At 39.3% G+C, this 14,579-nt stretch overlaps 1 protein-coding gene across 3 annotated transcripts in view; it reads left to right on the top strand.

Annotated features, from left to right (window-relative positions):
• The window catches only part of LOC129181192 (dedicator of cytokinesis protein 9-like), a 106,915-nt gene extending 93,417 nt beyond the window's left edge, over nucleotides 1-13,498 (top strand). For all 3 annotated transcript variants that reach the window (XM_054776021.1, XM_054776005.1, XM_054776014.1), the window contains exons 46-52: nucleotides 4,031-4,144; nucleotides 4,381-4,527; nucleotides 7,577-7,787; nucleotides 10,054-10,244; nucleotides 10,323-10,423; nucleotides 10,502-10,640; nucleotides 11,182-13,498. In XM_054776021.1, the coding sequence (XP_054631996.1) occupies nucleotides 4,031-4,144; nucleotides 4,381-4,527; nucleotides 7,577-7,787; nucleotides 10,054-10,244; nucleotides 10,323-10,423; nucleotides 10,502-10,640; nucleotides 11,182-11,298 (1,020 nt within the window). In that variant the 3' untranslated portion in view covers nucleotides 11,299-13,498. The remainder of the gene's footprint in view (nucleotides 1-4,030; nucleotides 4,145-4,380; nucleotides 4,528-7,576; nucleotides 7,788-10,053; nucleotides 10,245-10,322; nucleotides 10,424-10,501; nucleotides 10,641-11,181) is intronic.
• The last annotated feature ends 1,081 nt before the right edge of the window (nucleotides 13,499-14,579 follow it).

The raw sequence follows: 14,579 nt of genomic DNA, 5'->3' as shown, positions 1-14,579 counted from the left end.
AAGTCATATGTTAGAAATAAACATGCAAAGGAAGCCAAAAAAGACCACACCATTATTGACTTAAAAACATGTGTGGAAAGGGTTGCTATTTTACACAACACTGACGGATATGTATACTCGTCAACATAAGGTGACTGCAAATAGACTCATAGCCGTAGTAGCATACCCAAAGTATCATTAACACCATTACACACGAGTGTAGCACCCGGACTATAACATACATGAAAAACACAATGCAGCACTTGAATATTTCACCATCATGAGAATATCATGTATTTGATTCATATTAATTCATATTAATTAATGCAGAATGAATGTGGGAGTAGTTTGGAAGCTGAAGAGCTGTAGCTGGACTGAAACACTGTTGAAATATGCAGAAATGCAGAATGAATATAAGAATAGTTTGGAATCTGAGCTGAAGTTGTACTGAAATACTGTTAAAATATATAAAGGTTGAAATGTGGAATGTATAAGGTCTTTATAAGAAAATATAAGCAGAATGTCATATAATTCTTTAAACATGATGAACAATTAGACCAGGCTTGAAATCACAACCTTCAGAGTGCTAGACAAACCACCGTATCCATTGAGCTATGTTAACCTGTAGAACAAGTGGAAAGTTATAGTAATATATGTTAAATTGTTAAGTGATGTTAACCTGTAGAACAAGTGGAAAGTTATAGTAATATGTGTTAGGCACTGTTAGGTGACATTTCACCAGTAGTGGGTACCATTTCATTTGTTTTAAGCAGACTAGAAACAGCCGAAACTGAAATGTTGGACGTAAGAATGCAGACTGAATGTTGAAATATATGAATGGGGTGTGACTCCCTGACTCAATAAATTAGGATTTACTCTCAGTTTGACCCTTAATTATGCTACAGGTGAGAGTTATTAGAGCACAGTGGCTTCTGTCTGAAGTAATATCATTTTATACAACACGATGAAATCCTCCACAGGAACTGACCAGACAACCTCTTGATTGGGACCCAAGCACTCTGCCACCTGTCACCTCTGTAGAATCAGCGCCAAATAAATTGCCCATTCATTTTCAATGGGAAAATTGTCACAGAAAATATGAAATTGCACTAAATGTGGGAATATTTTGAAAAGTCTGAATAGATAGCCACCTTGTCCCGAACGAGCTCAACATTTTGACGTTGGATTGGTTTGAATAGGTTGAGAAATGAAGGAGAAGTTAGTGGGGAAATAAGTGAGGTGGAATAAGAAGAAGTGACAGCTTTCACGCAACAAACATTACGTTGTTATTTAAATAATTCTGTAGGGTTTAAGTCACAGAGCTAATATGTTCTCAGTGCTCACTTTTCTTTGGACAATTTATCAAAAAATAAGACAGTTCTTCATTGCATATGTTGCCATCAATAGCAACATTTGGCTTACCATGGCCTTAATTGTGTGGATATTGTCAAGGCCATGTGTGTAAACGTACCCTTATTAATTTCCTTTTTCACAAATGATTGGGTTTTGTTTTGTTGTGCTTTGAACTAATACACAACTTTAGTTCCTCATAAAATAACTAGGGCTGTCAAATCAGATTAATCACTGTTTTTTAATTAATTAATCATCATTAGCAACTACAGTAGACGCCCCTACAACGTAAATAATCCGTTCCAAGAACCTTTATGTTATAGGGTTTTTATGTTATACAAAGCATAAAATACATGTAAATAGCCTAATCCGTTCCAAGATCTTCCCAAACTCACCCCTTTGGCCCTTCAGAATATTCAAAGTCCACCAAATATGGTGGGAAAATATAAGAAAACGTTAGCATAAACATAATAGAGTAACAGAAAGACAAATGACAGGATTATATATATTTGCATGTATTAACAGCTCCAAATGAACAGAATATGTCAGTCAAGCTAAAAGATACTGCACAAGTCTAAAAATCTATTTGTCACACTAGGCGTTTTAATAGTAGCAGAACATTTGAATTACACTTTAAACTCCGTTTGCCGTCATAACAGAGAGGCGTGCTTGCTCTGGTGCACATGCGTTAATTACACAAAAAAATGTAACGTAATTAATTAAATACATTAGTTACCACCCTTAACGCATTATTTTTGACAGCACTAAAAATAACCATAATATACAGTACCTAATATTTTGATGGTGTTAATGTCATCATGACGTTCAATATTTTTATTACAGCAATTCATTTTCAACATAATTTCATCCCCGTTTTGGCTCTTTGCTTTCACCTTTAAATTAAACAGATTTTGCTGCGCTTATCTAATCTAATCTAAAATGTGACATCAATTGGGAAAAAGTGTTGACACATGTTCACTAAAAATGGAAATATGTGCCTAGATATCTGATATGAATTTCTCTGTCCCAGGGAAGCTATACAAAGAGTGTTCTCTGCAGACTGAAATCTGACTAAAAATACAGCTCTCAAGTTGAACAAACATGCCTTGACATATACATATGGTTAAAATCTTGCACATGTATGTTTACCCATGCCACAGATAGTGGGCTGTTAGTACATCTGTTCAGGGAAAGTACAGTGGTGCCTTGGTTAACGTCATTAATGACGTTAAGAAGGGCCGACTCAAACCAAAACGGACTCTAACCAAACCAAAGTTTCCCATAGAAAATAATTTAAATCTAATAATTTGTTTCAGACACCCAAAATAGTTAACAAAAAACACATTTTATAGACAATAATTAAAGCTTTACATGCAGAAAATAGGGCCGCACGGTGGTCTAGTGGCCAACACAGTAACAGCTTGGAGATCGGGAAGACCTGGGTTCGATTCTCCCCTGGGCATTTCTGTGTGGAGTTTGCATGTTCTCCCCGTGTGCGCGTGGGTTTTCTCCGGGTACTCCGGCTTCCTCCCACATTCCAAAAACATGCAGGTGAGGTTAATTGGCGACTCTAAATTGCCCATAGGTATGAATGTGAGTGTGAATGGTTGTTTGTCTATATGTGCCCTGCGATTGGCTGGTGACCAGTCTGGGGTTTATCCCGCCTGTCGCCCGAAGTCAGCTGGGATAGGCTCCAGCATGCCCCCCGCGACCCTAATGAGGAAGAAGTGGTATAGAAGATGGATGGATAGATGCAGAAAATGATGCAAAAATAAATGCAAATGACAAATGAATGGACAACTGAAGATTTAACACTTTCACCTAGTTTCGTTGGAAAAAAACTCACAAAACCATCAATTAACAAAATAACACAAAATAAATACATTCTGCTGTAACCACAATTTTCAAAAATGTAAAAAACGTATCAAACTAAATATCAATGTCCTAAAACCAATAAACATGTACCCTTCACTGAGTGTCATCCTTGAAGCGCCGCCGGGTTGGTAGACTGTTAAGCAGGACACTGTGTATGAATGAGTGCATGCAGCTGATGACTGAGCCTCTCCGTCAAAATTACATACTAAAGGTCTTCTCTTTAAGCCGTAAAATTCGGAGGTCTTGCACCCTTGTCTCAGTTTCTCTTTTGTGTGGTGCACGTGTTTGTTGCGTTGTGTATCTCTCTCTTGCAACAAGTAACAAGTTGTCATTTGTGCATGTGCACCAAATGGCAGCTCAGAATACCCAGCATTCTTGAGGTCTCTTAAGACGGCTGCTGGGTTCTACCGGGAGAATTCAATGTTGGAAATGACAGTGTGATGGACTTATCAGGCTGTAACTGCCAGCGTTTATTCAGGTGGTTCGCAGATGAGTGTGAAGCTTTTGGAATGAGACTCTGCACCTCAGAAAGGGAAAGATCCAGGATAGAGGAGGCTGAAATGAGATTCCCCTGCAGGGGTAGCTCGACTCACTTTTAGAGATAGGATGAAAACCTTCATGAGATGGGCTCAGAGTGGAGTCTAGTTTGGATTCCACCCGGACACCTCTCTGGGGAAGTATTCTGTGCATGCCCACCCAAGATGAGGCCCCGGGGTACACCTGGAGGGATTATGTCTCGCAGCTGGCCTAGGAACGCCTCTGATAATAATATTCATTTTCCCCACTGTATGTAAAAAATTGAAATGTTTGTGTTTTTGTGCAACAGAAACTGACACACCTGTATGATACCCTCCACCGTGCCTACACTAAAGTTTTGGAGGTGATGCATACTGGCAAACGTCTGCTGGGTACATACTTCAGAGTGGCTTTTTTTGGACAGGTAATGGTCCACACACAGAATGATATGACTACTATTTTGGCTAAGAATTTTTTGATTGGGATTGCTCTTTTTTCCATTGCATTTCAAGGCTGCGGTAAGTATGTAGCGGTTGTAGGCATGTGATGGAGTGTCCTTGCATGATCGTTCCGTGCGCTTAGAATTTAATGGCTGGAATTGGACCTGCAAATAGGATTTGTAATATCAGCATTTTCTGACCACCCTTCGCTTCCCTGCAGGGCTTCTTTGAGGATGAAGATAGCAAAGAATACATCTACAAGGAGCCAAAGTTCACACCTCTATCTGAGGTTTCCCAGAGGCTCTTGAAACTCTACTCTGACAAGTTTGGTCAAGAAAATGTGAAGATCATCCAGGACTCAGGAAGGGTGAGACAGCATTTTCCTTAGAGCCTTGCTTACTCTTGTATAAGCATGGTCTTAAAGGGTCCCTGACATGATTGATCAACTTTGCTCAAATATGTTAGATATTGTGTAATTATGTTCTACAGTCTTCAATTTTCGAAAGTCAATGGTAAATTTGCAAAACGTACATTTATCGTTCATGGTGCCAGCCATGACAAACTATCTCTCGCTGTTCAATCTCATTTCCGGAAGTGACGCCATACATACACATATATGTATATATGTATACATGTACATGTAGTACCTATATAATTGGTAAATTACCTTTTGTTGGACTTACGAACAAATCGACTTGCGAACGGTCGTCTGGAAACAATTGTGTTGGTTAGTTGGGGACCTAGTGTACTGTATATGTGTGTACTGTATATGTATATACAGTATGTGTGTAATTGTGTAGGTGCAGATGTATGCGCATGTATGTATGTATACACATGTATGTATTAACAATTGATGTACTACGAACAGGGAGTAGGATTAAATAAGATCTGCTTCTTCCTACTCCTTTTCGGACATATGCATGTTCGAAATAAATTAAACCAAACCAAACCTTGATTGTGGAGAGATCACCCAGCAGGCATAATAAAGGGGAAGTAGGAGTGAAGATCCCAAGTGCCAAAGATAGGTCCTCACATACTCTGTGCCAGAAATGATTAATGGGAGCACAGGCCTACATGGAGTGTAAGTACCGTAAAACACCGTGTATAAACCACACCCGTGTATTAACCGCAACCCCATTTTCAGGCTCACGGCGGGGGGAAAAAAATTTTTTAGTTCATAAATAAATGCTTGCCAACTCATTCATCTCAAATCAACATGTGTAAAGGTACTAAGCAATTTCAAAAAGAAGAAGAAAGGAGAAATCTGCCGTCCATCAATTCATATGCAATGGAATTACATAATGCTGCATTGCTTCAGTGTGAATAAACTCCAACGTTTATTCAAGCATACACAAGCATTTTCAGCAACTGTACAGCAGAGAGCGCTAAGGTCAAAGCAACTGTCTGACTTTCGGAGCGGTAGGAGGGACCATCAGCGGTGGCCGAGCGGATACGGCGTGTCATCGTGTATAAACCGCACCCCGATTTTTTGCTTCTTAGAGGTGGAAAAAAAAGTGCGGTTTATACACGGTGCTTTACGGTAGTATCTACTCTATGGTCGGAGCAGTGTGTACAGATGTTCGAGTCAGTTAAGCCCATTCCAAAGATTCTATGTCCTGTGTAATGTACTCGATGAACACATGATTTTAAACTGAACCAGCTGTAGGTTGGGATTTTTGATTAACCGGGAAGCATTGAGACATATTTGCTTCCAGAATTCAGGGTCACAGCTTGTAGATAAAGCTGAGTTCCATTTGGAGATTGGAACGCCGACTTTGTTGTCGTTTTTGAAAGTAGAATATATAATTTAGATAATGTTTTAGAGGCAGATATTTTTTTTTTAAATAGTCAATGGTGGGATTGATTTCCCGTGATATAGTACTGAAACTTGCGCTAATAACTACTACTACCATTGACAACTATGTTGATGAAAAATACACTGAACCAAGTCGACGATCTACCTCGAGGAGCGTTTGTTTAACATTAACTTTCAAAAATCGAATCAATGTAGAACATAATTACAAACAATATAAAACATATTTAAGCAAAGTTGGTAGCTTTGTAGAGCAGAGCTCAGTCAACACGTCCGCATTACAAGGTTACTGTAGTACAATGACAATGGACAATGGTTTACTTTGCTTGAGGAATTTGAGTGTTTGCAATTTTTTAGGTTCTTAAACTGTGTCACGTAAACACAAAAACGGCAAAAATGGATAAATCAGCAGTAATTTTATACGGGCGTCAGGGACACTCAGTTCACAAGACGAGCCGATACACAAGATTGGGTCTGCAAGAACGAGACGAGACAAGATTTTAACATAACTTTTAAGAAGAGTAAAATGAAAAAATATATGACAATATATTGCAATCGACTAATTTAATTTCTACTATGTTACACTCTTCTGCACTCTGTGTGTATGCTACCGTCCCCGCCTCCACCCACCAAGACAATGATTGACAAAGGGCCTCACTCCGTTCATGCCGTTGTTCGATGGAACAAATGCGACAAGGTGCTGAAACCAATGCCACAGAGTGAACTCTCTTCCTGCCTGTTTGGAGGCGAGAGACACACATGCACATGGCAATATATTAAGGCCGGCAAAATGATCAAGTTCATTTTAATTTATTGTGTAATTCATTGATTACTTTATTATCGTCCCAGGCCTAGTACCTGAATAAGAAATCTCGTCACAAGATTAAAAGATTATTTAAGAAGGAAGCTGGAATATTTAGAAATAAAAAAAAAACAACAACAGCAAAATGAGGGAAAAAGAACAAATAGTGACGATACGATTAATCCGTTTTTTCACCTATATCACAAAGCTGAGATTCATTTTTTTTTTAAATATATATAACTTCTTAGCATATCCACATTTATAAAATATCAAAGTGGAGGAGTCTTTACTAACTGGGACTCAGATGATTTCCTCCTTGCTTGAATCAGCCTTGTATCAACCTCCTCCACAGGTTGACAATCAAACAAAAATGTCAAAACCTGAAAACCAACTGCAATAAAACACTCAAATGTCCAATAAAAGATCTTACTTTTCTGCACAACTTTGTCATATAAAGCTTGATTCTCCAGCCCTCTTCGTCACACAGGCTAGCGCACCTCTGTAAACAAAACCCCCACTCTGCTTTGTAACAAAACCTTCTCTGAGCTGCCTGTTATGCAATCGCTTGGATTACCGGTCATCGGTCATGTCTTTGAGGTTAAAGGGTTTTTATACAATAATTTGGAAAAGTTTAGCTTAACGGGCTGCAAATGGCCCATGGGTCGTAGTCAAAATCCTTTGTGATGAAGTAGAATAGATGGCGAGTCAGGCCCTCAGTCAAGTCCAACATCAGTGTACCACCACGTGAATGCTGTTCTTCAAGTCTCAAAGTCGGAAACCTTGACTCTTTCATGCCCACAGGTGAACCCAAAGGACTTGGACTCCAAGTATGCCTACATCCAGGTGACGCATGTCGTACCGTACCTTGATGACAAGGAGTTGGAGGAGAGGAAGACCGACTTTGAGAAAAGTCACAACATCCGTCGTTTTGTGTTTGAGACACCCTTCACGGTGTCAGGAAAGAAGCAGGGCGGTGTGGAGGAGCAGTGTAAGCGACGGACTGTTCTCACCAGTAGGTTGAACATTATACTCAGAGAATCACAGTCTTGTGTGTTTTTTGTCAATGAAACCACCTCTAAGGGTATTCAGAAAAGTCCTGGTAAAGTTTCCTCCTGTGCATCATCCTAAAGTTCATACATCGGTCATGGTTTGAGTTGTTTTGGCCATGCCTAACACATGAATGCGTTAAGAAACAATAGATGATTAAACTTGTGTGGCCATTCATTTGTTTTTTTAATTACCAAAGCTTTTTTTAGACATTGAATTTAGGTAACTGAATTTTTTGCGCTTGAATTGCGTGAGCTGATTTGTTTTTACATCAGATTATGCTGAAAATCGTGTTTATTACAAATGTGTTTTGAAATTCAGTTTATTAAAATACTGTGTTCAAAAATTCAGTATATAAAAGTTCTCTTCATAAAAATTCAGTACCAAAAAATTTGGTGAAAATGAATTTGATGTTTCAAAACTCAGATACACTTCCAGTAAATTAAGACTGAAGCAGTCGGTCGTTTCTAAGGACCAGAAAATCAGGTATAGAGTGCGTAGTCATGTGACTAAACTGGAAGTGTATCTGTGTGTTTTAAAACATCAAATTCATTTACACTGAATTTTAATGAAGTTAATTTTTATGTCCTGAATTTTTATTAAATGAATCTTAAAATACTGTATTTTAACAAAATCCATTTTTAAACACACACACTTTTGTTCAGTGTTTTCACACAGGTTTTCAGCATAATTTGATGTAAAAAAAAAAAACAAAAACATTTGTTACATAAATTCATTGTCTTAAAAGAAGCTTTGTGACGGATGAGTGTGTCCAATCTCTGCCTTCTTGTGTCCAAACCTTCTTGGTTTTGTCACTGCAAGGCTTGGCCTGCGTTGTGGAGGGGTTTATGCAGCTTTCAGATCAACATCAAATTGACATTACATGACGATACTTATGTAAGATCAGAGGTGCGCACGGCGGATACTTCAAGCAAGAAACACTTCCTGACTTTCACTTTTAATGCACACCCCTACTCTGTAAATATAGAGTTGTTGCTAAATTGTCAAGACGGATCTCTTCTACGTATGAGGTGTGTAATGAAGTGAAACCGGTGGTCGCCGGAGCTTGTAAACTTGTTGCTCAGCCAAATGTAGACAAGTATAAATAGAACCGTTCGGTGATTAAAGGTGCAGACAAGTCCGGCCATCTACAGTGGTTTGTCACACTTAAATGTTTAAGATAATGAAACAAATTTAAATATTAGTCAATGACAACACAACTGAACACAACAGATGGCCAGACATTCTCCTTCAGGATTTTTTGGTAGACAGCAGAATTCATGGTTCTATTTATCGCAGCAAGTCTTCCAGGTCCTGAAGCAGCAAAAGAGCCCCAGACCATCACACTACCACCACCATATTTTACTGTTGGTATGATGTTCTTTTTTTTAAAATTGCAATGTTACTTTTATGCCAGATGTAATGGGCCACAATTCAACCTTCCAAAATGTTCAACTTTTGTCTCGTCCGACAATATTTTCCCAAAGCTCTCAAAGATCATCATGATGTTTTCTGGCAAAATTGAGATGAGCTTTAATGTTCTTTTTGTTCAGCAGTGGTTTTTGTCTTGGAACTCTCCCATGCAGTTCGTTTTTGCCCAGTGTCTTTTTTATGGTGGAGTCATGAACACTGACCTTAACTGAGGCAAGTGAGGCCTGCAGTTTTTTGGATGTTGTTGTGGGGTCTTTTGTGACCTCTTGGATGAGTCGGCGCTGCACACCACTGTTCGTGGGTTGATTTGACAAATCTTAAGTAACTCAATAAAATGTATAATGTAGCATTACTACAGCTTCTGCTTGGACATTAAACACGGCGACAGCTGTTCAACTTTGATGGAAAAAACAGCCACACGTCACTCACTGACGCTGACACTGGGAACACCGAGGCAGCGTAACTACTACTGGCTCTCATTCAAATCCTTTTGATTTTTGCCTCCAACGTCCTCCTGTGTCCAAGTACTTATTACCTGAGTTTGTAAACAATATACAAATATAACAATATCAACAATGTTGAATAACACAACAAAAAACAGAAATTTGTGAAAATAAACAGAAGAGAACTGAAACGCTAGATACTGATACTACCTGTTTCGATATTTGGATCCATCCACCGATGGATACTTGATTGATAAGCAAAAAAAATCATGTCCCAGTGTCTAAAAATGATCTTTTTCCTGATTTTTTTTTCCCTGAACACTTTGCCTTTCCACGATCTTGTTCTACCCCGTTTAGCTACGCACTGCTTCCCTTACGTGAAGAAGCGCATTGCAGTCATGTACCAGCATCAGAATGACCTAAGCCCCATTGAGGTGGCCATCGACGAGATGAGCGCCAAAGTAGCTGAGCTGCGACTGCTGTGCTCAGCCACCGACGTGGACATGATCCGCCTGCAGCTGAAATTGCAAGGCAGTGTCTGCGTTCAGGTACACGTCCAAAGAGATCTTGAAAGCGTCTTCTTTGAAATTGTATGATGTAATAATGAGTGAATGTATCCCCCCCAGGTCAATGCCGGTCCGCTTGCCTATGCCAGAGCTTTCTTAGATGACACCTGTGCCAAGAAATATCCGGACAATAAGGTCAAACAGCTCAAAGAGGTCTTCAGGTTGGGGCAGAAGCACACCACCCACATACACGATTACGTGTTTGTTTGGCTCTAAATGTTTGGTTAATGGCGTTTCAGGCACTTTGTGGAGGCCTGTGGCCTGGCGCTAGGTGTAAATGAAGGGCTGATCAAAGAGGATCAGCAGGAGTATCATGATGAGATGAAGGCCAACTACAGACACCTGACCCGGGAGCTGTCAGACATCATGCATGAGCAGGTAAATTAATATGTCAAGACTGTAGTGTCGGGATTTTCATCATTGTCATAAACTAATGTTGTTGCCCACGAGTAATGTCGTATTTTTTGAACCACAAGAGACATTCCACCCGGTTATACTCGTTTGAAAAGCATGACTGTTACTGTATTTGTTGTGTTTTATTTGTGTTTTGTTGTGTTATCTGTCAAATCTGGAGCCAGTTGTGTTATTATTTTAACATTACATTTATCACTTTGTATTGCTCAGTTTTTTTTATTTTCACACAGATTTTTATGACCTGGACACTTTTCCTACAGACATGTTTATACTAAGCAGTGTAGTTTGTAGTTTGTTTTATGCTGTATGGCTATGAGCATCTAGGTCGGCACCACTGCCCTGTCTTGTCCTAATGTCAACCGATAAGTGATAGTTCTTTGTTGACCAAACAACTAGCATGTCTATTGCCACCCTATGCTACTGTATGGCCGTCTGTGAAAATTGCACTGATAGACTTATAAGCAGGAAAATAAAACCCTATCTTTTTATGAACTATTTCTTGCAGATCCACCCAGTGATTGACGGAACCAGGAGCTCTGACGTAGACATTTTTACAAACAAACTCCACCCTTCCTCGTTTTTGCAAATGACATACTCTACTCTCAAATCCCAACATGAGTGAATGGTAGATGACGCCATAATCCACTGCTGCTCGACCACATACTGTAGCTGGTCAAATATATCAGTGGCAACTTATGTTCTTTCCTGTGGAGACAAGCGAATATGTTTTGACTTTCAAGCTTTTAAATTGCTATCTTCTCAAGTCTTCATTGAGAACCCGGGAGTCAGTGAGACTTGTGTCTTTGTCGAGCACCCATGAAGTCAGTGAAACTCGAATCTTAAGTCCAGTACACGTGAGTCAGTGAAACATGGGTCTTTGTTGAGTACCTGTGAGTTAAACACAAATTTTCATTGAGCACCCACAAGTCACTGAAACTCGAGTCTTAGTTGAGTACCGGTGAGTCAGTGAAACTCGAGTCTTCGTCGAGCATTTTTGAGTCAGCGAAACTCAAATCTTAGTCCAGTATGCTTTAGTCAGTGAAACTTGGGTCTTTGTTGAGTACCCGTGAGTCAGTGAAACTTGAGTCTTTGTCAACCCGTGAGTGAATGAAACTCTTGTCTTTGTTGAGCACCTGTGAGTCAGTGAAACTTGTGTCTTTGTCGAGCACTCATGAGTCAGTGAATCTCAACTTTTAGTCCAGTAACCATGAGCCAGTGAAACTGGGGTCTTCATCAAGCACACCCGTATAGTGAAACTTGGATCTTCGTTGAATACCCGTCAGTAAAATTCAAGTGTTCGTCACCCCCTTAGTCAGTAAAACTCGAGTCTTTGTCGAACACCTGTGACTCAGCAAAACTCGATTCTTTGTCAACCCGTGAGTCAGTGAAACTCAAGTTTGTGTCAAGCACCCGTGAGTCAGTGAAACTTGAGTCTTTGTTGAGCACTTGTGAGTCAGTGAAACATGAGTCTTCTTCAAGCACCTGTGAGTTAGTGAAACCCGAGTCACTTCAACACAAGTCACTGAAACTCAAGTCTTTGTTGAGCACTCATGGGTCAATGAAACTCGAGTCTTCCTCGAGCACTCTTTAATGAGTGAAACTTACGGCTACGTTGAGCACTCATGAGTCAGTGATACTTAAGTCTTTGTCAACTCCTGAGTCAGTGAAACTCAAGTCTCTGTTGAGCACCTGTGAATCAGTGAAACTTTACTGTTCGTTGAGCACCCGTGAGTCAGTTAAACTCGAGTGTTCGTCGGGCACCCGTAAGGCACTGACACCACTGAGTCACTTCAACTCCTGAGTCACTGAAAGTCAAGTCTTTGTCGAGCACCCGTGAGTCAATGAAACTTGAGTCTTTGTCAAGCATTCTTTAATCAGTGAAACTCGAGTCTACACTGAGCACCAATGAGTCAGTAAAACGTAAGTCTTCGTCAACTCCTGAGTCAGTGAAACATTGCTGAGCACCTGTGAATCAGTGAAACTTGACTCTTCATTGAGCCCCTGTGAGTCAGCGAAACTCAAGTCTTCGTTGGGCACCCATAAACCTGTGAAAGTTGACTTTTCATTGATAACCCATAAGTCAGTGAAAGTCATCTTCAACCCCAGAGTAAGTGAAAGTCAAGTCTTCGTCAAGTACTCATTAGTCAGTGAAACTCGAGTCATTGTCAACCCGAGTCAGTAAAACGCGAGTCTTTGTCAACCTGTGAGTCAGTGAAACTGAGGGAGAATTGATTTGAGGCAAAACCCAGATATATTTCTTTTTTCACGGGGCAAATACGCATGTTATGCAAATGCAGTTAGAATAACAGTTGGACAAACAACTCGTTCGTGGCTCACACATCTCTACCGAGCAGACACATAACTCGAGGCAGACAACCGTCCCTCACTTATTATGTACGGTGTGGGAAGTCGGTCTGCCTCTGTACAGAAGTGATTCTTACTCCGTAGTACCGTGACACCCCCTAGTGGTCATGTAAGTAAGGTGTTTCAGGAGAGTGGAAACTTGCTGATTTCTACAGCATCTGTATTTTTTTTTTTACACGTTTGTGTGTAGCATCCTTTTTAACCACAAATATATATGACTGCATTTCATACAAATGTAGACGAACTCTCACGAGCCAGCAAGTATTTTGTATTAAGAACGTGTGCAATATGTTTTTATTGTTGTCATGGTGACCAACTACACAGATTGCCAAAGATTTTTGCTATGCAACACAAGCGGGCGCTGTTGTCATTGACTCTTTAGCTTGTGACTAGTTGATGCCTTTTACTCTGTATGTGTGAATGCGTCATTTGTACATAGTTTTAATGACGAATAAAGAAATGTGACAAATTCATTTTTACGCCTTCAATTATGTGAAGTTCCCCCAAAATATAATGCAATTCATATTTCATATCTATTTTTACATGTTCAGATACATAAGTCTGTAGTGTAAATACTATTACTAAAACAATTTTAATTGCCTTTTTCACAGTGGTCTGTTTGACATATTAAAATGGGAAATAGTGTGTCCAAAGTGAGACCTGGAGGCCATTGGCAGCCTGCAATATGATTTTTTTTTTTTTTTAAAGGCTGCCAGGAAGTATTCTATACATCAAACTAAACGATTATGAAGGAGGAAAAGAGAAGAGAAAAAAGGGAACAAGCTGAAATATTAAATGTTTAAAGATCTCACACGAACAATACCTATTGAAATATATAAAAATATAATTTGAGAACTTAGCATATGTTGACCTACACTGGAATCCCAGAAAATACATCTAAACTGAAAACAATGAATTCAACTTAAAAAAAATGTGACGGGGTGCCTTTGAACGACTCCCCTCTTGGCTCATAAAACATGGTTGAAGTGTGATTCAAATGTTCTGCTACTATTAAAGAGACTAGTGTTAGACACACTTATAACTTTTTGTTGATAAAATACAGTAAAAAGCGCACATGTCACACAAAGTCACAGATAGGGATTAATCATGAGTAATTCATTTGAAAGCTGTGATTAATTTGATTACAATTTTTAATCATTTGACAGCTCTATAAAAGCATTAGAAGAAATTAGTTAATTACTATTATACAGTAGATCCCCACTTTTCATAGGGGTTACATTCTGAAAAATGCAAGTACAGTAATCCCTTGGTTATTTAATTTAATTGGTTCCAGACCCGAGCGTGGTAAGTGAATTTCCGTGAAGTAGGATTCCTTATTTATAAATCGAAAATTTTCGTAGTTAGAGCATAGAAAACCTGTTTACGACCTTCTGAATACCATTTTTAACATTATTAGAGCCCTCTAGACATGAAATAACATCCCTATAGTTGCCTTTACTCTTGTAATACCTGACGAAATAAGAGTAAATAAGCCATTTCAGACATAAATAAGACTTGTGCTCATGTGTGTTACGATAA

This window comes from Dunckerocampus dactyliophorus, chromosome 1 (assembly GCF_027744805.1).
Source record: "Dunckerocampus dactyliophorus isolate RoL2022-P2 chromosome 1, RoL_Ddac_1.1, whole genome shotgun sequence".
Classification (NCBI taxonomy): domain Eukaryota; kingdom Metazoa; phylum Chordata; class Actinopteri; order Syngnathiformes; family Syngnathidae; genus Dunckerocampus; species Dunckerocampus dactyliophorus.
Note: the sequence above shows the minus strand (reverse complement) of the source record. Positions and strands in the feature narration are given on the sequence as shown.